This window comes from Scylla paramamosain, chromosome 22 (genome assembly GCF_035594125.1).
Source record: "Scylla paramamosain isolate STU-SP2022 chromosome 22, ASM3559412v1, whole genome shotgun sequence".
Taxonomy (NCBI): Eukaryota; Metazoa; Arthropoda; class Malacostraca; order Decapoda; family Portunidae; genus Scylla; species Scylla paramamosain.
In genome coordinates, this window is record NC_087172.1 from 7,047,862 (window position 1) to 7,072,500 (window position 24,639).

The 24,639-nt window shown below is 42.4% G+C and overlaps 2 protein-coding genes across 5 annotated transcripts in view; both read right to left on the reverse strand.

Moving 5' to 3' along the window:
• LOC135111501 (uncharacterized) overlaps positions 1-7,089 on the reverse strand; it is a 60,806-nt gene extending 53,717 nt beyond the window's left edge. For both annotated transcript variants that reach the window (XM_064024836.1, XM_064024835.1), the window contains exon 1: positions 6,937-7,089. The gene's annotated coding sequence lies outside the window, so the exon portion shown is untranslated. The remainder of the gene's footprint in view (positions 1-6,936) is intronic.
• A 3,110-nt stretch (positions 7,090-10,199) lies between these two features.
• The window catches only part of LOC135111502 (E1A-binding protein p400-like), a 14,681-nt gene continuing 241 nt past the window's right edge, over positions 10,200-24,639 (reverse strand). The window contains exons 1-5 of one of the 3 annotated variants that reach the window (XM_064024838.1): positions 24,569-24,639; positions 20,440-20,639; positions 19,952-19,996; positions 16,834-16,986; positions 10,200-15,686 (exon numbers count right to left, since the gene is read on the reverse strand). The exon at positions 24,569-24,639 is cut by the window's right edge and continues 241 nt beyond it. In XM_064024838.1, coding sequence (XP_063880908.1) covers positions 15,490-15,686; positions 16,834-16,986; positions 19,952-19,996; positions 20,440-20,639; positions 24,569-24,570 — 597 coding nt within the window. In that variant the 5' untranslated portion in view covers positions 24,571-24,639 and the 3' untranslated portion in view covers positions 10,200-15,489. Of the gene's footprint in view, positions 15,687-16,833; positions 16,987-17,567; positions 17,655-19,951; positions 19,997-20,439; positions 20,640-24,568 lie in introns of all 3 variants that reach the window. The other 2 variants (XM_064024837.1, XM_064024839.1) reach the window with 2 other exon arrangements.

Here is a 24,639-nt window from a genome sequence, read left to right on the forward strand (position 1 = left end):
GAGTCACTCACACTCATTGCAAAGGCAATGTCCAGGACTCGTGACCTGGATGTGGTTTACCCTCCCTCCACTTTTTTTTATTTGTTTTACGTATATTCTTTTTGTACTTATTCAGTTTTAGGCAAAGCTGCTACCGTGTGGTATAGTTTGAAGCATGGCACAACACACAGTGTTAGCTAACACACATCACAGCTGTATATGCTTTTCTTCTTTTTGAGTAGAGCACAATAGGCACACTGTCTTTGGACTTTTTTATCACTATTTTCATCATGGGATCCTGTCTCTACAATGAAATGTCTTCCACTGAGTCGTGCTGGACATGGCCCAAGAGAAAGATCACCACTAGGCTTCCTTAGGTGGTAGATGTCACCAGCATATTTTGAGATTATCTCCTCGATCAACTGTAGCTTGAAGTCAAGGAAGCATTTCTGTCCACCATTTGCTTTGTAAATAACGTGGCAGTTAAGTGATGCAATGTCCAGCAATCTGAGAAATATTTTCTTATAATATTTCTTCACACCCTTCCAAGCTGATGTTTGTACGGAGATTATTTAGTCCATTTTATCTATTCCAGCCATGTGATGTTTCCTGTATTTGATGCACACATCTGGCTTACTTACTTGCTTCCCTGCTACTGTTACTTCTTCCATAGAATCCTCATATACTGTGCTTAGCATGTTCACCTATTTCTTATCCCTCCATTTCATGTGCATCATTAATGCTTGTACTGTACTATAGTTTCACCTTTCTTCAGAATTTTTTATTTAACTTCCAGGGATAGCAGTTTTCTGTTGGATCTCACAGTGCCTACTCCATCTGTTTTGTTGTCAAGAAGAATTTCAAACAATTCTGGTGAGGTGTAGAAGTTATCAACTCCCAGAATGTAGCCCTGATTCAGTAGGGACTGCATTAGTCTCAAAACTATCTTAGTAGGCTTTGTAAGTGTTTCCACTTTTTCATCTGACAAGGTTTCTATTTCAGTCATATTTTGTTTTCTTTCCTGTGTAGACTAAAAGATCCCAAACATAGCCAGTATCAGACTCAGCTAAGATATAACTTTCTGTATTGAATCTAGCTCGTTTTAGGGGAATATATCGCTTCCACTTTAGCCTACCTTTCCAGAGCAGGAGAGACTCATCAATGCTTACATTTTGCTTTGGAACATAAGATGACTTGAATCTTTGTATGAGAATATCCAGGACCTCCTTGAACTTGTATGTAGGGTCACTGTTATCCTCATTGTCAGTGAAATGCAGGTACTTTAGGAGAAGACCAAATCTGTCTCTTGATATACATTTTCCAAAAAAAGGAGTAGCAATAAGCTGATTGGTAGAGTGATATGAATAGATAGATGGCTTTTTCACAATTCCTTGTAAAAGCAGCAATCCAAGGTATGCATACATTTCTCCTTTGTTAGTATCTCTCCATAACAAGTCTCTGCTTTTTCTCTTCATTTTACCCTTTCTCCTTTTTTCATCACACACTTTTGCTGCATACTTAATGGTCTCTGATACAATGTGATCCAGCAATTCATCATCAAAAAAAGCATGAAATATTTCTAAAGGTGACTGGTCATCTTCCAGGACAAGTTTTACACCACTATCTCCCATAAAGGGAAAAGGCTCTGTCAACAGCTGATTGACTTTGCCATTTATATTGAATATCATCATCAGCGTCTGTTTCTTCTTCAGCATCAGACTGGTCATCTGGCTCAACCTCAGACTCTGATTCTGTATCAGTGTAAGTACTGACAGTAGATGAATCAGAATCATCAAAATCATCCAAAAGTCAGCATCTATATCCACAGCTACCAAAGCCACAATATCTTCCGGCTTAAGAGGTCTCTTTCTCCTTGACATAAGACTAATAATAAAGGAAAATAGAAAAAGGCAAAAACTCTCAGTGTTAGCTGATGTGAGTAGCACATCCGCCACCAACAAAGCACAAGCGGTGACTGTCCTTGAGAGGCAATGTCGGCAAGTGTCAGGATATTTGAGATGCCAAATACCGATTTATTTTAATTTTGGTAGTAGTAAGGAATCATCTGTATATAGACCATACTACAATCTAGTGTGGTCAAATGAGAGCAAACGTCTATATATAGACGCACCGACAAAAAGTCCCAATTTCGAAACGTCTATATACAGATCCTCCGCCAGGAAGGGGTTAAGCCCCAGCACAACACAACCTACTCTGGAAAGTAAGTCATTTGTTGACTTATCTTTGAAATTATTAAAGGTATGCTTGTCTTGGCTGGAACTTGGTAAAACAAAAAGAAAGAGGGAGGATTGCATCATGTTCTTTGCTGCTGAGTAGAGGTCCCAGGCTGGTGTGGGGTGGGGTGGCTATGAGCCCCTCCCTGCCTACATCCCAACTTGCATGCATGTGATTTTATTTTACAGCTGTTAGTACAGACTAGTATCTATCGTGTGACATGCCTTCGTTTGCACAATACTTTGGCAGCCTTCTGTCATCAGGCTGCTCATCTGCTACTTCCTATTCTCCACTAATCTATGCACTTATTTCGCTGTTAATAGGCTTGCGTGACGTCTCACTATGGAAAATTTTTGTTACCATGAGATATATAATGTAACAATTCTGGCAACAAAATATAAGCCTTTCAAAACTGCAAGATGGTGAATGCCTGGGTCTCCCGTCTTCTTCCTCCTTATGAATTTAAGGTACTCTTGCAATTGTTATAAAAGATTGTGAAATATTCATGGTAACAAAACTAACAACTTTTCAAGAGAGGAAATATTCTCCAATGTTGTTTTCAATTCATATCTATAGGTCATTCCAGATTACAAAAAATAAGATTTTCTTCAAAGGTCACAGGTAAGGCACAGGTGCACCCATGCCTTCCCTTTGACCTTGTCTGTGCTTCATTCCAATAATGCCACTGATTCTTGGTACACTGTTACCTTCCCTCCTACTCTTGACCTTAAACCTTCATGACTCTTGGTACAGCCCTCGGTGTTTTGAAGGTTAACCTGTCTCTCTGGAGTAAAGGCAATCCTGTATCTTGCTTCTCACTCAAAAACCTGTTTCAATGTAACTTTGCCATCTTTAGTGCAGCCTCCAGGCAAGTTCCACTTCCACCAGAGGGTCTTCGGACATGTGTCTGGCAGTGGTACAGCTTTCATTGGTGACACTGTCCAGTTTCTAACCAAGGATGAAAATGGCAGTCATAAAAGGCAAGCAAGAGCTTGCTTTCAATATGCTGTCAGGGCTAAATACAGTCATGATGTCCTATCAATCTTGCTGGTTGCATCGCTATCCAATAATTTACTCAACTGAGCTTCCTGCAGCCATCTTCACACCGAACACCATTGTGCTGCATCTGAACATGGGTCTTGCTGTGTGACCTTGCTGGTGTGTGTGAAAACACCACAAGGATTTTATCTGTTGCTTTGCTTTCTCTGGATCCCTTCAGAGTTGTGCTAAAGTTAGCAAACAATGGCTTACCTTAGTGGCAAGCTGCTGGAGCAGATGAGAAGGCATACTACTTGTTGGTTGGCTGGAACAGCGACATTATGTGATAGACTGAGAGCAGTGTATGTATGCAGATTGAGGGGACACCTTAGCCCTCAATTCCTTCACGTCAGCATTAAAACATAATTTCTCTTCATTGCAACTCGTCTGGTTGTATCGACCCATACGATAAATCTTCAAAATTACTGTCACTGTGGTGTAAACAGATCATTTAGTGTTAATTACGGTGCAAGTGGTTACACATATTTGGGAGTTGGTAACCATGGAAAACGTGGAGGAAGCAAGATTAGTAGCAGGCTGCCAGTCCATTAGTCGTCATTCTACTGTGGGGTTGTTTTTGTGTTAGCTCACAGTTGTTGTGGTGATTCACGGAGCTTGGTATGCAGGTTTGGCATTGTGTCAATGTGTTGAAAGGGGGTTTTGCTGAGGCTGTCCTTTGAGCCTCGAGGGTATCTGGGGCCATACCTACGAAGAACACTTAGTATTTCAATCCACTTACAATTAAGTATTGTCTGGGAGCACTTTGCTGAGCAGGGTACTTAAAAAAAAAACTACTTTCATAAATGGTGAGCACTCACTCACCAAAGTATTCTTGGAAGAACTTAAGTGCTGGATACCAGTATGAAAAGAAGTGGAGAGCAAGACATATAGCTATTAGAATGAAAGAAATACCACTGAAAACACATAAAGTTAAATTTAACGTATTAACAATGTAAAAGGAAGGAAATACGAGTTTTAGAGATAAGAAATAGACTGAAATGTGCTATATGAAATTATAATTGTTTGTGGCTTGTACCTTGATAGTTTGTTTACATTTGTCAGCTATCTCAGCAGGCAGCATGGAAGCACCTCTCAGCAGTATTCCTAAACAAACTCCTAATTGGTCCAAAGATGAAGTTGCCTTGCTTCTCGATTCAGTTAAAGAACAAAAAGACATAATTAAAGGAAAATTCGGGCCAAACCTAATAGTGCAAGACAAGAGATGGGCATGGGGTGAGATAGCCACTGTCCTCAACTCAGCCTTCCAACTGGTTTGAAGATTGTGGGAGCAAACAGAAAAGAAGTGGCAGAATCTTCTTTGTAAGGGCAAACAATGCCTTGCAACACGGAAAAAGGAACCAACGCCAAACAAATAAGATAGAATTTTCTCTTCACTGGGACATTAAACACCCCTGATGTGTGTGTACTTGTGTACTATTTTTTTTGCTTATCCTAATATGTGTACCATCTAAGGTTCCCACCACTCCAGGGAAGCTGTCAAATGCCATGAAGTCAGCTTGTTTTTGCTGAATGTCACCTAGACTTGTTGGGAATTTTATAAATCTTCTCACGAAGGCTGGTGTTACAAGGACATCCAAAATATGCCCTGTCACTTGATTAATGGCTTACTGGAATAAGCCAAGCTCATTGCCACTGCAGAGCTGCATTTTTCCCGGCAGCCAAATACCGCAGTGTTGTGGCCACCTTCATTTCCACACTTGTTGCCTTGCTCCTGTTGGTCTTGGGTGCAATGGCATCTCTCACCATATTTCACACCAGCATTATCCCCTCATGGTCTAGTCTGTACCTTATTACAAGTTCAATGTCTTCATACACATTTTCTAGGCCTATAAATCCTTGGCCTCTGTCTTCTCTCTCCTTGTTGTGAAGCATCCATCTTGACTGTTGGAAAAGCAAGTTGAGACACCTCATCCACTACACTAACTTTGTTGTCCACTAAGTGTACTTAGGCAGAATAAGTGTTTTGGAAGGCAGGACTTAAGCATTCTTTAAGTCCTGTAAGTTCTGTAAGATTTGAAAATTTTGTCTGCTAAGTGTACTTAATACCAAATATTCTTCGTAGGCAGAGCCCCTGGTGATTTTGTCTGTTTGGGATTGTCCACAGCACAGAGCATACAGGATCAAGGTCGCTGGTCGTTATTCCTCCAGGGCAGACCTGGAGTTTCATTTCCCTTTCTCTACTTCAAAACAGTGGGGGACAATACTGGCCCATACTATAAATCTTCAGAATTCTTGTCATTGACAATCTTCAGAACAGTGGGGGCAGTACAACATGATGACAGTCATGCATACCTGTGTTATGTAATATACCAAACTATAGAAATATGAGGAGGAATGTACCTAATCAAAGTGTACCACATGAAAAGTCCATTCTGGGCCATATGGTTCCATGCCCTGAAGTATTGCCTTCACTGATTTTGAAATTTATTTATAATGGCTACATTGAATTTTCCTCACTGGACATTAATCATGGATCATCAGACAACTCCCTGAAACCACATGAGGGCCGACCAGCTTCTTGTACCAATGTACAAGTAAATTAAACTTAGCTTTAGATGAGTATTGCCCAATATTTATTACTCATGATAACACTGGTTTCAGACAGCTCATAATATAAAATAGCCATTAGTAAAAGAATTAAACTGAATAACATTGAGACTAATTACATGGTTTAAATAAACTGGCAAGGTTCGTGTTTCAGGGCCACCTGTTGCCAGGGGAGCCGCGAGTTTCTGGGTGCTCCTGCCAGGTGACAACTTGCCTCCCCGCCCAGCTCAGTCTCCTGATGCTGCAGGATGCCTCAAGTCTTGGCAGTGATTCCCACAGCATCTTTGTCTGTCCGGTGCTTATACTCTCTCTCTCTCTCTCTCTCTCTCTCTCTCTCTCTCTCTCCTCTAAACTTAGTCCTCCAGTGTTTTGTTTTTTGTCATAAGTGATCTACATTCCCTTACTCTGAACTGATATCCGGCACTTCTTGCTTCCTTCAATGTTTCTTCCTTTCCCCTCAAAATGTATAATTCCTAGGATAGCTTCAGCGGTCGCCATCACACACCTGCACAACACACCTGCCTCAACGCTCACTCAACAAAAACAGGTTAAGAAATCATGGGCTGCCTCCACACACACACCTGCCTCAACAATCTCTACGCAAGAAAAATGTGGCTAATAAGAAACCATAACGTTATACACATGGCGATCAGTGAACCTCCTTAACAATACTAAATCACAAAATTAAATATAATGTTATAATAATAGCGTTTCACATCCAAAACGTTGTCAATTTTGGTTAGGTTCTGATTAATTATGTTCACTGTGGAGAGAGAGAGAGAGAGAGAGAGAGAGAGAGAGAGAGAGAGAGAGAGAGAGAGAGAGAGAGAGACTTCTCACATGAAATCGTGTGAGAGTAGGATAAGCTTATTTCAAGCTAGTGTTGTTCCCTTCGTGGTGTAGATCACGATCTGAATATATGCAAATAAATTAAGTCAGTGTCTTGATATTTGTAGAATGTCATATTAATAACTCTAATGAACAATACTAATACAATTAACTACACCCAACTAGCGGCGGCCAACACTATACAGGTCTGCAGAGGTCCTCATGGCGGCCAGACATCCACACCTGCACTCACTACACACTTACCACACCTCAGTACTCAACACACACCTTACACATATGTACTCCAGGACGTCCACCAGCTCAAGCAACACTCAGCGTTGCTAAAAGTCCGTCCTGCACCTGGAATGTCTTGGAAATAACCAACAACGCCCTACCGCTTCAGTCCCTACCGCCATTTTCTGTTACCACATTGGTGGTTTCTCTTCAGTTTCTGATACGTTTTGTCTATGAGTGAAATTTTAATTGAATAATAAATGAAAAAATCAAAAGTGAGGTTTTTGTCTATTTATATATGTTTTTTTTTTTTTTTTTTTTTGCGTGTTAGTGCATTCTTTAGTTATCTCGACAAAATGAGGTTCCTGAACAACCAAGGTCTGAATCTCCAGTACGGTTTGTCTTGGAGTAAAAATTTTGTTGGAAAAGCGAATGAAATAATAAGGAAACAAGTTACAACTTATTACCCCATGTTGTTTGTGTGTTGATATATTTTTGGTTATCTCGACAAAATGAGTTTTCCGCGCTATCGAGGTTTGAATCTATTAAATGTTCGAGCATGAAAGTGAAACAATATGTTTAAACCTCTAAAATAGCGTAAGATTTATTCATAATGTTTCTTACGTAATAGCTTCGGTAATATAAAGTTTAAACAGGTGTATCCCTCGCAGCGTGAATAGCCAGTCTAGGTTTTGTTCTGTATTATTATTATTATTATTATTATTATTATTATCATTATTATTATTATATTATTATCATTATTATTATTATTGTCTACGTATATATAATCCATAACTGTTAGCAAAGTGTGGTTCCAATATTTATGCTCTCTCTCTCTCTCTCTCTCTCTCTCTCTCTCTCTCTCAAGATAGTGACACGCTTTTTTTTTTTTTTTATTGTTATACTAGATATCAAAACATGGATACAAAAGCCAAAAATTCAGCCCCATCTGCAAAACATTTACTCTTACAATAATTGCATTGTTCTTGTTTCACGACAGCGGGTGTTACTGTCTGGTGTGCTTTATGCTTTCCAAGTCGCATTCGGAAAACTTTCCATGAATTAGCCGGGCTTCCCTATTGGTTATGGAGATAGAAGCGAGACACACCATGTTTGCTTAGGATGATTTGGTTACAATGGTAAGAAGACAAGATAGAAAATAATAATAATAATAATAATAATAATAATAATAATAATAATAATAATAATAATAATAATAATAATAATAATAATAATAATAATAACAACAACAACAACAACAACAACAACAGTAATAATAATAATAATAATAATAATAATAATAATAATAAAAGTATTTCCCGGCTAAGGATTCCAAGCCTCGCCCTTTGTTGATGTGAACCTGCTAATCCCTTTAACACCCGTTTATCTTACTAAAATTATTCTAAAACAATAGGAAACGGTCATTATTTACTACTTAATTACTTTAGTTCACTATTCAGTTACAGTGTGAAGGGAGACAGAACCAAATAGTCCAAGGAAGCTTATTAAACCTCTTTGAAATCATGGTTAAGGATTCAAACCCACGTCTTTTCGGTTTACCTGAGCGTGCTAATCCATTAACACCATTAACAGTCTTGCTTTACTCTGAATGTAACACCTTAAAATTACTTTTTAAAGGATAAGAAACGTTTAATATCTACTTTAGTTCAACACGATTCTTGAAGGAAAGTGAATATTGTCTTCAGATTCTAATAACGAGAGAAAGATAAAATGTATTAAGCGTGAGGGCATTCAAGAAACTCAACCGTGATGACCGATGTCTCACTACATATGTACTACGCAAATCTTTTTAATTTCCAGCCTCCTGTCTCCATATTGTTTATCGTCTCTCTGTGAATCTTTTTCCTTCATATCCCACAGAAAGTGTTGAGTTCTTACCTCTAATGAATGGTTTTCCTTCGTCTGCCACAACATTGATTTAATAGGACGTCATGAATGCTGGGTATCACACCAGAGGTTAATTTTGTGAACTGTCTGTCTTGTGAATTACTAACTCTTCGTGTTCCATTTAAGTTGTAGTGCACGGCAATTGAGGCTCATCAGTGTCACTCAGGCCTTGGAGAGCACTTATAGCCAGACAAGTGTGGTGGTAAAAGTTATGAGGGCAACTCCTCAATTATCTCAGGACTCGCCATGGACCCATATTCAGATACGCTTTACTTTCTTACGACTATTTTCAAGGGCCACGAAGATGATTAGCTGGGTTCTCAAGAGCTTCTCATGTTAATAATGTGGAAATCTTGTTAGTGTCACTAGAACTGTAAAATCATCATTAAAAATGTGCAGTTTCAAATATATAGAGCTATTTGGAAGTAGATGGAGTGCAGTGCACAAGTGTTTCAGAATATGGTTCATGGTCCTTACTCTTAATTGGTGATGACCTAAAGTGCTGTCCGTATGTCCTCCCAGTCAGGGGTTCACTCCCAGGCTAGAGGTCTCTCATGGCTACAGATTTACCTTGCCTTTAGATCACCTTTACAGTCCCTATGGCGTGCCCAAGACGACACTACATTTGTGAAAGTGATAAAGATCTCAAAGACAATTAATTCTCTAGCTTTGTTTAATTCTTTTGGTTCTTCTTGTTTGGGGACTGGTGCCTCAGTGGGCCTTTTTCATTTAAATTTTGTTGCCCTTGGCCAGTGCCCCTCTTACATTAAGAAAAATAAATAAATAAACATTGTCTAATGGTATAAAATGTCCCTGTATGTGCACCTGATCATGGTTCATCCTCGATCCTTTATGCTCAGCCTGAAAGAAAATGGAGCTTGTGTCAAGGTAAGGATTAATCCAAAGCACCACAAATTACAAATGAAGGAAGTCATATAGTGAGTAAAGGGGTCCTTAAAATGATCTTGAGACATAACAGTTATTATCATCCCCACAACTGAGATGCTGGTCTTCTGTTCTCCTGGTCAGGGGTTCGGTCTCGGCTGTGGTCTCACGTGACTAAAGATTTATCCTGCCTTCTGATCAGTTCCCCAGTGTTTCTATGGAGTGCCCAAGGGAGGCCTTACATTAGTGCTGAGGCATTAAGGGGGTTTAAAAAAAATTTAGACAAATTTATGGATGGTAGTAGGTGGAAATATGTAGGTATACATGTTTCACACAGGGACTGCTACGTGTAGGCCTGATGCATTCTTGCAGCTTTATTTATTTTCTTAGGTTCTTTTTATCACTATAATTCACACGTCTCCATTTCTCTTCATGTACAAGCTGTGGTGTACATGTCATGCCAACTTAGGAAGAGCATCATACATAAGGCACAGCACAAAATACTCAGGAAAGAAAACACCAGAGTTATTCAAGGGTGTATTTCAATTCTATCCTTTCAATATTAAAAAAAAGTCCTACTTACATAAAGGACTACAAAGAGTAAGCCTCTGGTCCCAAAACACAATGTCTTTAAGCACATTTTTGACGTTCCAAGTGACAGGATCAGGAAGGCAGTTACCCACACCACACCTGTGGACACTGATGGGCAAGACTCAATGAAAGTGACCCATGCATTGCATTATAAATCAAGAAAAACAAACAGCAAACATCAGCAGCAAGTGAACCAGACAAATGAATGATAACAAAGCATCTCAACTGAACAAAGTACAGTAGAACCATAAGTCTTTCTCTGCATCTATGAGTGGTTTGTACTATAATACTATGCTTGCAATGCACAGTCCATGGCTTCTGGTTGCGGTGTCAAATACATGACAACTAGAGGACTGAGTTTTACATATAATGAGTTTGATAAGTGATAGATGAAATGAGTGTCTTTCCTTCTCAAGCTTGTCTAACAAATCTATTCAAACGTGTGTCATTAGTTGGTTCAGTAGAGAGGCCATTAAGGACTGTGGGAGTATGCTGTCTCTGCCTGGGGAAGGGAATAAAAGGGCTTTCATATGGCATGTTCATTGGAATTCCACCATTTCTGTATGGGGAAAGGAACAAAGGGTTCTCATGTGGCAGGGGCTTATTGAGGCCAACCCTTCTTTCATTTCCAGCACCCTCACTACAAAACAAACATAATGCACACAATATCAGTTTAAAAGGCATCTTTTAGAAGGAAAACTATTTATTCTAACCTATCTCTTGGTTCATTATACATACACCCATGATTTATGTACTCTTCTTTCCTAAGCTTCCTAGTGATTACCATAAGAAGGGATGCAGGCAAGAGAAATTACAGTCATGGTCATTAAATGAGTAACTTACCACATTCACTTCAACTATGTTTAGTGTTTTTCCCTCAAGGTCTTCCTCCTTTCATCAAATTTACACTTATGCACTTTTAGTGTCAAGTCTTCTGACCTCCAAGAATAAAGAATCAAGAACCCACCAACTGTCAGGTGTTGTATAGAGACTTACTGGATAAGAGGACTTGAGAGGGAGACAAAATACAAAAATGCAGAAAGGTACTCAATTTCTGATCACAAATGTACTTGCGTATCTATTCTTGGGTGGACTCTCTTGGCTCCTTGCTTCTTCACATGGATGTATGAGGACCATCTTATTCTTCAAGTGATGTTTAAATTGTTTAGGAATGTTTCACTATTGCATGTTTTTGTGTAAGACTAAGAACAGAGGAAAGTTTCCTAGATATGTTTGGTATGCAATATATAAACTATCTCTTTCCTACAAGTCAATGAGGCTGCAACAGTGCATTGCTGTGTTTGGTTATGCATTGTTCAGTGATAAAGTATTTATGAGCAATTACATCTATTGACTAATCTTACTCAGCCTCATGAAATCTAAGGATATGTAATTACGAAGGGCCTTTTTTCTGCCTGGCCATTCACACACCTTGATTACTACAGCCTACAGCAGTACAGGCCTTCACAACACATTTACACAAAGTCATCAGGAAAATTTTAATTATAATTCACAATACTTTATATCCAAAAAACAAATGCATGCTAATTAAAGATTTCTTCCCATTGTGGATGCTCACTCAGATTCTCAAACGATAAATTTCTTTTAAGGCAAAAGTTTCTTCTGGGATATTTTTTCATGATTTACAGGAATTTTTATGATCTACAGGGACTGCTGTATGTAGGCCTGATGGCTTCTTGCAGCCTCCTTTATTTTCTTATCATCTTATAAGTTTGGCAAGAGAACCCTTTATTGCTTTTATTAATTTAATCTATAATGCCATGTATATTTTCTCCAACATAGCTGCCCATCTCACAATGTGTTGAGTGTCACAAGAAAGTTGAATGTAGGAATCCAGTGCAACAGGAAAAAAAATGAGATGCATGATTAAAAAATAAGTGTTGTCAGCTACTCATAAATCACAACTAAATAATACTGTTCTTTATAGAATTCTACTGCACATAAAAAATAATAATTCTACATTTACATTGTGACATGATTATGAGTAATCTGCCTGCTACTGATGTTGGCAGTACTTTGTTACAAAATACTTTGGAAAGAAAAAAGAATAAATAAATAATAATAATAACATAAGCTGGGTTATTCAGTGAGTGGTGTGTGCCCTCATAAGCAAGCTGATGTACAGGTGCCCAAGGAAGTGGTGTCACTAAGCCCAGTGAATTTCATGTCAAATAGAAATTGATATCAGGAGGTCATGTGCTGCTTCATGTCAGGAGCTCCACAAAGACCAAGAGCCAGGGGTGTGATGGGCAGAGGTGGGTGTCTGACAATTTTTCTGTGTGAACATTTTGTACATCCTGACACCACTTCCCCAAGGCGCAGTACACCAGGGAACAGTGCTGGTGAGGTGATGCCAACGCCACATACCCGTCACACGCTATTTGTATGCAATCCACCAGGTATTTATTACAGTGATAAATTTTGATGTGAGATCATGAAAATGACCAAAAATAAGTAGAGCATGAAATAAATCAAATGAAAGCAAAATATACAACACAATATGACTAAAGTTGCTCTCTGTCAGGTTCCAAACATGGTTCACTGGAACACCACTAAGGGAAAGCAGACGCCATGTACCTTCGGGACAGGGTTAGATATCAAAGCCTTTGGTAAGCAAACATAAGCAATGGTACGTGCCGAAAATAACAATGGTTGCCGGCTTCCAGGCCCACTTCACCATGTGTAAATAAAGCTCACGTGAATTAATACCTTGAGGAGAAGGCACTATGATCAGTCCACTCTTGGCCTAAGGCTGCAGGGTAATGGTCACTAAGAGGTCATAAAGGGTGATGCTAATGCTAAGGTCAAACACATCAGGACAGGAAGTCTCAAAACTCTAAGTGAATAACATACTGAAAAAAGATAAAATATTTTACCATAAATCAAAACAGAACATATAAGAATGATAATTTATCTTGCTCTCTGCACCTTCCAGAACCAATACAGTTTGGCAATGCACAGTGACAGTTTGTCAGACTGAACCAGTTTTCAGGAAGCAGTGATGGGATTCCTCAGGGCACTTCAGAATATATTTTGGAAGATATCAAGATTCCTAATCACACACACACACACACACACACACACAAAAAAAAAAAAAAAAAAAAAAAAAAAAAAAAAAAGTGGTTGATCCAAAAGTAAACAGTACGATGAATATTTTGGTTTTACCTTTCTTCTTTTCCTTCACAAATACTTGGTCACCTCAGCTCACAGAAAATTGTTCTGTAGATAGTGTAATAGATGTGACACTCAATGAGAGAATGGGAGACTGAAAGGACTGAAGTGTGTAAGGATGAAAAGTATAGCAAGATCAAGTGGAGACTCTTCTGCTATGCCCATTTCACTGGCAACCCATTTATTCATCATCATTTAATTTCACATCCTTATTTTCACTTGTGGGGTTGATAGCTTATCAGTCTCTCCCACTTTTTGTAATCAAAAACAATCTCTTCCCTGATGTTCATCCTTCTCATGAGCATCAGCAACCAAGAACAGGCATCAGAATGGATGAATACAGAAGCCAATGGTGACAGAAGTTATGTCAATGCTGGCCATCACTTCACACCCAGACTGACAGCCACACCACACACTTGTGGATTCATTCACAAGACCTGAGATGCCAATAACACAAGCAAATGGCTGAATAGTGTAAAGTAAGATTTTTGTAGCCAATCTATGGAATGAATAGAGCACCAAAATGACCAATAGACAGTAGAGTTGTTTGTAACTTCAGGTTCTGAAGCATCATGAGTCTGGTCAAGGTGCTGTACCTCTGTAGCTGCAGCATGTGAACTGCTGAGGACACACAAAGGTACACACATCTCAAGGAGTCTTCACATCAGACACCATCAATGAACACACCTCCTACTGTTGATCTGTCCACATTACATCAAATTAAATACATGAAACCCCCATCACCACTTACAGAATAACTTGTGTACAAAGTAAGGAATCTCTGTCCACCTGCAATGTTCTAATGTGTGTTATAGGTCCAATAATCTAATGCCACTTGAAAATTATTTGTATGTTTCAACCCCAGCATCCACCCCTTCCCCTTAAAACAACAACAACAGGAACTAACATAAAGCCTCTCGTGGCCCCACCTGGCGTAGGGGGGGGCTGGTCCCCACACCCTGGCAGGTCACCACCAAACTGTTCATAAAACAAGAGCCTCTTTGTGATTTCTTCTGTACATAATGCTAATAACAAAACTTGAAGTGGCAGCAACATGTCAGCATATTTACATAGCATTTAAGGGAAGTGAAAGGGTTAATAATCGTGAAATTCTTGAGAATGTAGAAAAGTGCTGCATTTAAATTCATCAAAATTCAAGCAAGGTTTATAACTGCATAATCTTCAGCTATACTATAAGTCAAAATAAACATCCCCACACTACTTGACTCACAACTTGCTGTCCCGCCCCTCCCGAACTGACTGGCTGGGCAATGTTGCTCCTACCCACCACCACCTTCTCCAGGCAGTGGCAGGAGCTTGCTGCCAGGTACACTTCAGCCAGGCAGCAGACACATTTAGTCATCCAGCCTTCTCATGCCCAAAGGCTTCACACTTGAGGTCCAATGGCCGCCACTCCCCCTGGACAGGAGCACTGTGGCCTCTGTCACCACTCTCCTGGCCAGGCATCACCACTCATGGCCAAATCATAACAATACTTAACAAAATGTATAATTTACTAAATTCTGAAGTGGTGTCCATCAACTGACACTACAGTGTGTAGTGACAGTGAGGACACCATAACAATTGACTTGGAGGACTCAAAGGCCTCTTATTAAATTTACAGTTTTTGTACCTCACTTAAGTAAACAGTATGAATAAATAACTCTGATGAGTTAGTAGTATTGTACACCATATGTACTGTCATGGAAATAATTGAAATAGAAGTACAGATAAGATTTAGTGAACAGCCAATACCTGTCATTACCTGTCTGATAAAATTACTTGAGCTAAAGTATCTTTTGATATTCCAATGTACAAAAACCAATCTTCGTACCAAACTAGCCTAATTGAAATGACTACAGATCACATGTAGCATCCCCAGGAGTTGTGGTCCTGGCGACGCATGATGAACGAGTCACCTTGGCTCCAGTGCTGCCTGGGCGGGGACTCAAGGCACAGCACCACCCTCACCACCACCACTATTGCCACCCACACCTGCACACCCAGCCACCCTACTACTCCCAGCAGGGCTCATGGCCGCTTCTCTCTCTTGATGTGCATTGATAAGTCCGTGGGGGCAGCCTGGCTGGTACTACCTTTACTGCTACTGTTACTGGAGGCAGCTGCCACTGAGGCCGCTGACACCACCACGGCAGCAGCTGACTGTTGGAGGGCTGCTGAGGTCAGAGCCATGGGTAAGGTGACCAGTGGACCTGTGCCTGGACCATCTGGAAATCAATTATTCAGTTAATTAAACTGGCAAGAAAATAAATTATCTGTTCAACTTTAGACTTCATTGAGTGAGCATTCATCCATATTTTTGACAAGAAAATAAGGCTGACCAAGTGATGAGAGAGAGAGAGAGAGAGAGAGAGAGAGAGAGAGAGAGAGAGAGAGAGAGAGAGAGAGAGAGAGAGAGAGAGAGAGAGAGAGAGAGAGAGAGAGAGAGAGAGAGAGAGAGAGAGAGAGAGAGAGAGAGAGAGAGAGAGAGAGATTCTGAAGTGTTTTGATATTCCTCTCTTCATGATGTTAAAAATGACACTCCAGAATCCCGCACTCCTCCTGTGGATGCCTTACACATGCCAGCACTGCACACCTTGTTCCTTTTATTTCTTGACTTTAAACCAAAATCAACCAGATATGTTTGAGTGCATATATGACAACAATTCTTGGTACTTCTTGCTGATCCACTGAAACAAAACAGATGCTTTGCAACAAACTTCTGTTGTACACTGTTAGTTATAAAAAATTATATACAGTAATCACTATGTCAGTATATCCTTTTTGCCTTTTCTTTAGGGACTGGCACCTTAACAAAGATTTTTTTATTTCTTTATTTTCTCAACCTTGGCCTGAGCAACTCTCACATGAGAAAAAGAGTAAATAAGAAAATAAGACGTCACTTTTTGGGAGAACACAGAAATCAATTAAAAATAGGACATACTTTAAGCGACATTACAGAACAGATTCTTTGGTAAGAAATTCTGGAAAAAAACTGAGGACCCTTAGTTCCCAGCCAGGAAGTGACAAGGAAGGTATGTGGCTGACAGTTGTGTGGCTGATAGGTGTGTGGCTGACAGAAGCTGTGTGGCTGACAGAAGGTATGTAGCTGACAGATGTGTGACTGATAGAAGATATGTAGCTGACATGTGTGGCTGATAGGTGTGTGGCTGATAGAAGGTGAGTGGCTGATAAATGTGTGGCTGACAGAAGTTGTGTGGCTGATAGGTGTGTGGCCAATAGAAGGCGTGTAGCTGACAGGTGTGTGGGTGATGAAAAGGTGTGTGGCTGATGGAAGGGATGTGGCTGATAGGTGTGTGGCTGACAGATGTGTGGCTGACAGAAGGTGTGTGGGTGACAGAAGCAGTGCATTACTTTGGTCGTTGGTGACTTGCAAGCCTGGGGGCAGGTTGAGCAGGACAGGCGTGGCTCCCTCCGTCACGTGGGCCTGAGGGGCGGCGTACACCACTCCGCCGCCCGCTGCGTACATCACCGACCCGCCGCCGCCGCCCACCACCACGCTCCCTCCTGCAGGCACCACACATACCGGGGTCAATCTCATCATGCTTGCCCACTTCACCACAGCACTCTCATTCTGGCTCCGTATTCTGAAACACTTCTGTCTGCACCTCGGCTAACTTCAAAAAGCTTTAGTTGAAGTTACACGGGTTCTTAAGGATATTTTTTTTACGGTTCTAGTGACAGATTAACAAGCTTTCTATATTTTTAACAGGAAGCACTCTTGAGAACCCGGGTAATCATCTCTGTGTCCTTGGAAAGTAGTCGTGATGAGAGAACAAAGCGTTTCTGAATACTGACCCTGGCATTGCAACATACCTGAATACACACTAGAAAAATACTGAAAAAAAAGTGACATTCTAAAAAAAAAATGAAAGAATTAACACAAACACAGTACGTTAACATGAATTCATAAAGCTGAAACTAATGTTGCGTCACGTCAATCAGTGGGCAAACCAAACACAACAAGCAAAAGTAAAACAGTAAGCAAAACAGTAACTCCAGACAGCTGGCAGGGTGAGGCAGCACGTGGCTGGCTCACTTTACTGCCACACGTGCACACAGGCAGGAAGCGTGAGGGGAGGGCTTACCTGTCAGCATGGCCGTGGCTTTAGTGGAGGAGGAGGAGGAAGACTGGGACTGAGTGGCGGCGGTAGTGGTGGTGATGGCAATGGGACCTGCAGGAGGCGAGGCTACTGAGCCAGCGTTTAGGCAACATTACAAGCCGGCGCCACGTGTCCTCTGCACGCGCGGCGCCCCTCACTCACGTCAAGGTCACAGGTACAAGCTGCATCTTCCCGCCACAGTGATAGGATCAAGTGCGATCTGTCTTTGTGTTGACGTTTAAATAGTTGTACTAACTCCATATGGTGAACTGTTATTGCTCTTATTATTATTATTATTTTATTACTTTTTTAAACTTACAACTTTCTTCTGTAATAATAATAATAATAATAATAATAATAATAATAATAATAATAATAATAATAATAATAATAAAACTTGCACTGTCCCTGCATGAATTATTATTATTATTATTATTATTATTATTATTATTATTATTATTATTATTATTATTATCACTTTTTTAATTGTAACATTTCTATAATAATAATAATAAAGTAACTTCTTTCCATGTTTGATGAAGACAAGAACTGTTTCTGATCATGGAAGGCAGACATTCTGCTTCATACTGCCTAATTTAAATGTAATTAATATCTAGCATATTATCCTCTAAAATTTGCAGCTAAATATTCTGTTGTGTCGCCATAGCTCCGGTTTTTTGTGCCATTAGATAAATAAATGAATAAATATATTTTTTTTCTATATTCAATAATAATAATTAAAAAAAAAAATCCTTTCTTTATCAACCTAAAAAGCTGGAAGTTTTCTCAATGGTAAAATATAATCTACAGACATTGCTGGCACCTCCACCAATGCTGATCCTTTCATATCAACAACGACCCGCTAAACACCAACACATTGGCTTTATAAATTTAGTCCCATCACTCCTGCACGGCGGGTGACGGGGTGACCTGCGCGGTGGCTACTGCAGGACCGCGAGACGCTGGGCGGGAAGGGGACTGATTCTTGTCTCTTGTCTCTGTGCGTCAGTGAGCGATTTACGGGAGTGGCTGTGAAACTATACTCCTTGTGTGTGTGTGTGTGTGGTAGCTACGTATCGCAAGAAAAAGTCTAGTTAGCCACGGAAGGACATATCAACGCCATACCCTTTCCAAAAATAAAACAAAGGAGAGAAAACAGTTACCATCACGCCACGCACGCCGACTGTCTTTGTTTTGGTGGCCAGTCAGGCGAAGCGAGTCTCAGATGCAGCTGCTAAGTTATCGTGTTTACTCGTAAAGACAAGCAAGTGACAATGAAGCGAGTGAACATGACGTCGGCAGAAGGAGCAGGTCAGGACACAGGCTAGCTGCAAGTAAATCTGTAACTCCGGACTCGTATTTTTTAAACGCTTTGGGCCTTCACAAAAACTGTTTTTCAAAGGCCACAAAGATTAATTAATAGTCGTGTTCTAATGGGTGCCTTTTCAATTAATGTTGCAGTTTTTGTTAAAATATTACTAATATCACGAAAACACGTTTAAAATTCCCGAGAACTTCCACTACAGTTTAATAGTACTCAAGAAGACACCGAAACGCTAGAGAGAGAGAGAGAGAGAGAGAGAGAGAGAGAGAGAGAGAGAGAGAGAGAGAGAGAGAGAGAGAGAGAGAGAGAGAGAGAGAGAGAGAGAGTACACATCAACGTGAACAAGGAAAGGGAGACAAACACTGTCCCATCAGCTAGCTAAGGGTATGGTTTCACGCCCACACCCGCACCTCGCTCAGTGACAAAGAAATCGAGCCTTTCAATCAGTCTGCCTTCACATAAAACGTCACGGGTCTGCTGGGGCCAGCCCGCCAACCGCCACCCCGCGCGTCAATCCCTGCAAGGCGACGCGCTAATCAGGCGATCGCCACGCCCTCTGTCAAGATGCTACGCATGTCTTGTTATGCTTCTCTTATTTAATTCTATACCCTCCTTTTGTTTATCAAGTCTATATTTCCAGCCTAGAAGTTGACAGTGAAATTCAAACCAGAAGCGCGGAGCAAGATGCATGGGTAGATTGTAAGCTTGTATGTGTGACTTTCGCGAGGTGGAAAACAAGGAATTGCATTTTGAAACGCTCCGGGGGCCCTCGTGAGGAGTACCTCTCAAAGGGCAAGGAGATGAAAAGTTGGGTTTTCAGTATTTTTTTCCCCTCCCACTGGTGATGTAGAATACTCGTTAAACTATCAGTTGAATCACTAAAACACCCTTGAAAATTCCCCAATGATTTTCACTAGAGCCAGACAGCAGTCGGGATGAGACGCCGGAACATTTGAAAATGCGGCCCTTAAAGGATCACACTGGTACACAAAGACAGGCGGCAGGTAAAGGCTCGCACGCCACGCACACACACCCACACACACACCTGGGTAGTTTGGAACACTCCGGCGCCGTTCATCTTGCCACGCTCCTGCAAAACAAATATCCACTCCATTCCGTGATTAGTGAGGAGAGGAGTAGTCATGCAATGCCAAAACACACACACACACACACACACCAAGGGGGCGTGTTAGTACAGCGCTGCGGGGGGTCAGTCTTACTAATCAACACACGGCTATCAGGTTCCCGCCACTCGTGAAATGGCCGAGTTAGGATCGATGCTAATAACACACACAGGCACGCACACACAACACTCAAAATGAAGGCAAAAAAAGTAACAGTGAGAAAATAATGGAACAGCACACCAGTTAACCCGCCCTGCCGCACCCCGTCCTGCCCAGCCCCTGCAGCATGGGTGAGGGACGGGGCGGCAGGCAGGTGTGGGCGGCTGTGACAATGTGATGGATGGTGTGGCTGGCTAGTGCACGAGAAAGTGGGTAGTTGTGGGTGTGAATGAGGGCAGCGAATGGTCACCTGGGACGGAGGAGGCCAGTACGAGGCCGGGAGTCAGCTGTACGGGCAGGCCCTGGCTGGCGGAGGGGTGGGCGGAAGGCTGCTGCCCGCCCTGCCCCGCGGCGGATGGGGTGGGGGGTGTCCGACGGTGTGGGTGGGGAGGAGGAGTCCGAAGGGCTGGAGGAGCCGCCGCCGAGGTACTCTTCTCGCCCCAGGCCCTCCTGCAAAAGACGAGACTTGTTAGTGAGATGTGTACTTGAGAGAGAGAGAGAGAGAGAGAGAGAGAGAGAGAGAGAGAGAGAGAGAGAGAGAGAGAGAGAGAGAGAGAGAGAGAGAGAGAGAGAATAACTATTATGTATTCAAAAGATGCATTCTCGCAGAGAAGATGGCCTAAGATCGAAATCGTATTAAAGCATGTGATATGTATCCCCATTAAGGTATATACAAAAAAAAAAGATTTTATAACTACTCGCTGTGCGATGAGTTGTTCACACACACACACACACACACAGTGTTAACTGGCTAAATAATAAACCGTTTATTATTATTATTATTATTATTATTATTATTATTATTATTATTATTATTATTATTATTATTATTACTGTAAAATAACAGTTTATATCCGGATAAATAAAATAAGAAGCGAAGAAGATGAAGAAGAAGAAGAAGAAGAAGAAGAAGAAGAAGAAGAAGAAGAAGAAGAAGAAGAAGAAGAAGAAGACGAAGAAGAACAGACGAGGACAACAACAACAAAAACTACTTTCTATAAATGACAAATATACACTAAAAAACAAAACTTACAAACGAAACAAAACTGCTATGACACAGAAAAGAAAGGAAAAAGCTAAAAAATCCAAGAAAGGAAGAAGAAAAAAATTGCATGTATCACTTTGACACACATCGCTTGAATGCATCTGAATTTGATCACCCTTCTGGCGAACACACTGAATGAGAGATGAATAGCAAAGGTAACCCCGGTGACGCCTCGATACCTTGTATGCGCTGCCTGATTGCTCTTCCGGGGAGCCCTGCAGGCAGACGGGAGGCGGGGGGAGGGCAGAGGTAAAGGAAGGGAGGCATGCGTGAGGGGGCAAGAGGTGGTGGAGGTGGTGGTGGATGAGAAGGTAATACTGTAGGTTACCTGATGTGGTAGGTGGAAGGTTAAGTGGAGTAGTATGGTGCTAGAATATAGGTGGAAGGTGGAGGTGGTGAGTATTGCATGGTGTATGGTGGTGATAGGAGGAGTAGAGTGCCAGAGGTGAAGTTTTATGGTGGATGGTGATGAGAGGTGAAGGGCTACGTTAGAAAGATGGTGGTGGTGGTTGAGTGGTGATGATGGTGATGGTGGTGGTGGTGTGTTATCGTTGGCATTACTAAGGGGTTTTCTATCACCACTACTACATCATAACTTCGGCACTATTAGCATCGCCACCACCACCAACACCACTGTATCACCACCGCCACCACCACCACCACCACCACCATTTACTCATACTCTCAGGAACATAACAGAGCACTTTCACCACCATCACCACATTGTCATTACCACAACAGCACCACTCAAACACCAATAGAACACTCTCAACACCACCACAACAGTAATACTATATAAACACCACAACATAACCACAATCGACACCATCATCATACCAATCCACCACACCACAACCACAACAACTATCAGTCACTCCGCCACATCACAACCACAACCGCTGCTACCATCACTCCACCACCACACCACTACCACCACCACCACCACCACAGCATCACAAGGTAGGTACTGGGCACGGCCAAATATAGGCAGCCACATATGGGTCGGTCAGCTGCCAAATATAGAGAGGGAACATCAGCCCGTCCCATGCTGCCTGACGCCTCCTGCTTAAGCCTTCCCCTGCCCCCTGCCGCCCGCTGTAGCGATGACCCCCACGCCGCTGGCCCACCGTGACCTAACTGACCACCCTGACCCCAAATCCAAGAGGTACTGACCCAAACTGATCCACGCTGCGCCCTCCGTTACCTTCGCTTCTCACTCAAGTACTCTCACGTTACTCTGCTTGACCTTTGCCTTCCTGTCGGCGTCGGTCAGTCCCAGCACAACACCTGCAAGTACTCCCCTACGGCTCCCCTGCCTCGCTGATCTCAAAAAGGTAGCGACGTCTGGTGATGTGCGTCGCATTTTTTTGCACCTAGTAGAGAGTCAAGGCGGGTGGACGGAGGCGAGTCGGTGGTGTTTCCTCGTACGTAGTGTAGCTATGTGTACGTAATTTGTCTGTGGGGGATGTTGGAGAAGAAGGAGGAGGAGGAAAGGAACTGGTAGATAAATTAGATTAAGACTAAAAAAATAAGAACATGATTGAGATTAAGAGACGACAGCAATGAAGACTAAGATAAAGAAAAAGAAGAAAAGTAGTAGTAGTAGTAGTAGTAGTAGTAGTAGTAGTAGTAGTAGTAGTAGTAGTAGTAGAAGAAGAAGAAGAAGAAGAAGAAGAAGAAGAAGAAGAAGAAGAAGAAGAAGAAGAAGAAGAAGAAGAAGAAGAAGAAGAAGAAGAAGAAGAAGAAGAAGAAGAAGAAGAACAACAACAACAACAACAACAACAACAACAACAACAACAACAACAACAACAACAACAACAACAACAACAAGAGGAATAAGAAGATAGTGAAAAGATGACGATGACTAAGAAGAAGAATCATGCTAACTTATGTATAAATATTCTAACTCCTGCCAGTCTTTCAGTTTAAGTGAGAAAAAAATTGACGTGATCTTGCCTTCCTGCTTGTGCGCGATGCTTCAAATAGAATAAAATAAAACACAAAAGAACATAAGTCAAAAGAAAAAAAGGGAGAAAAAATGGGTCCCTCAAAAGTGTACAAGAACCACTCACTCAAATCGAGTCAGAGACACATCCCTGCCTTGAAAATTTTAAGACAGTGATCAAAATAAAACGAGGAAGAAATGTGTCCTTCTAGAGTCTAAAATTATTAATGTGTTCTCCATATAAACTCCAGGTGTGGACCATGAGGCTGAGTCCACAGTGCTCATGACGGGCCGTGTTTGTGTAGCCTCGTCAGGTGTGGGGGACGAGTGTCGGGGGAGCGGCTGGCGAGGGGGCGTGGGGACGAGGGGGCGTCATGGCGGGTACAAGGAGTGCTGGCGGCGAGGCATCACGGAACCAACGACCGCCCGGGACATAGTTGGCACGGGACAGGTGTGCCACTGTGTCACCGGGAAGTGGAACAGGTGTAGCGCCACGGCCCGGGTCAGCATGACCAGCGCGGCCAAGGACGTGGGACTATCGGAGATGGGGAGCGGCTCCAGGTTTCACGGCAGACCCAGGGCGCGGCGTGACTCGGGAGGAAGCATGCCCAGCGTGCTGAGCGGCGGAGGGGCAAGCGTGGCACGGAGGCAGGTGTGGCACCGGCCAGTGTGCACGCTCCAAAAGGGAACACGAGCCAACCCATCTGCTATATTTGGCGGGAGGGGGGCGGGGCGGGGCGGGGCGGGGCGGGCCTGTACGCCGTCCCCTCACCCCTCCCCAGACTCAGGCCAACCCGGCTTGTTTCAGTCACCTGATCTGTCCTGCCTCAGCCTCAGCCTGCCCGCCCCGGCCCTCGCCAGCCTCAGTCAGCCTCAGTCTTGCCTCTGTCCCCCATTACTCACACTGATGATCGCCCATTCACCCTCACACTCTCACACTCCCCATACCGAAGGGCGCGCTGCCCCTCCACCCCACCCTCCCACTCCCTCCGCGTGGCCTTCCCCCCCCTCCCTCCTCCGCGCCGCCCCGTCCAGGCTCCCTGGTGCGTAGTTACGGTAACAACTGACTTCTTGATGTTTTCTTTTCCGTGTTCGTGACAGCGGTGACTTGACGGTGGGGGCAGGGGGGCGGCGCCACGGCCAGCTGCCTCAGCTATATTTGGGTGATGGGCGGTGCTGGCGATGGCACTCACGACCATTCACTCACACCACCACTACACCACCACTGCAGCCCTATACCATTTCATATCACCACTACACCATCCCTACAAGCCACACACATCCCTACACCACCACTACATCATCCCTATGCCCCTATACCACCACTAACCCATCCCTACAGCCCCCACACAACCCTACACCATCTCTACAGCTTCCACACGACCTTACATCACCACTACACCACCACTGCAGCCCCCACACAATCTTGCACCACCACTACAGCCCCCACACAGTCCTAC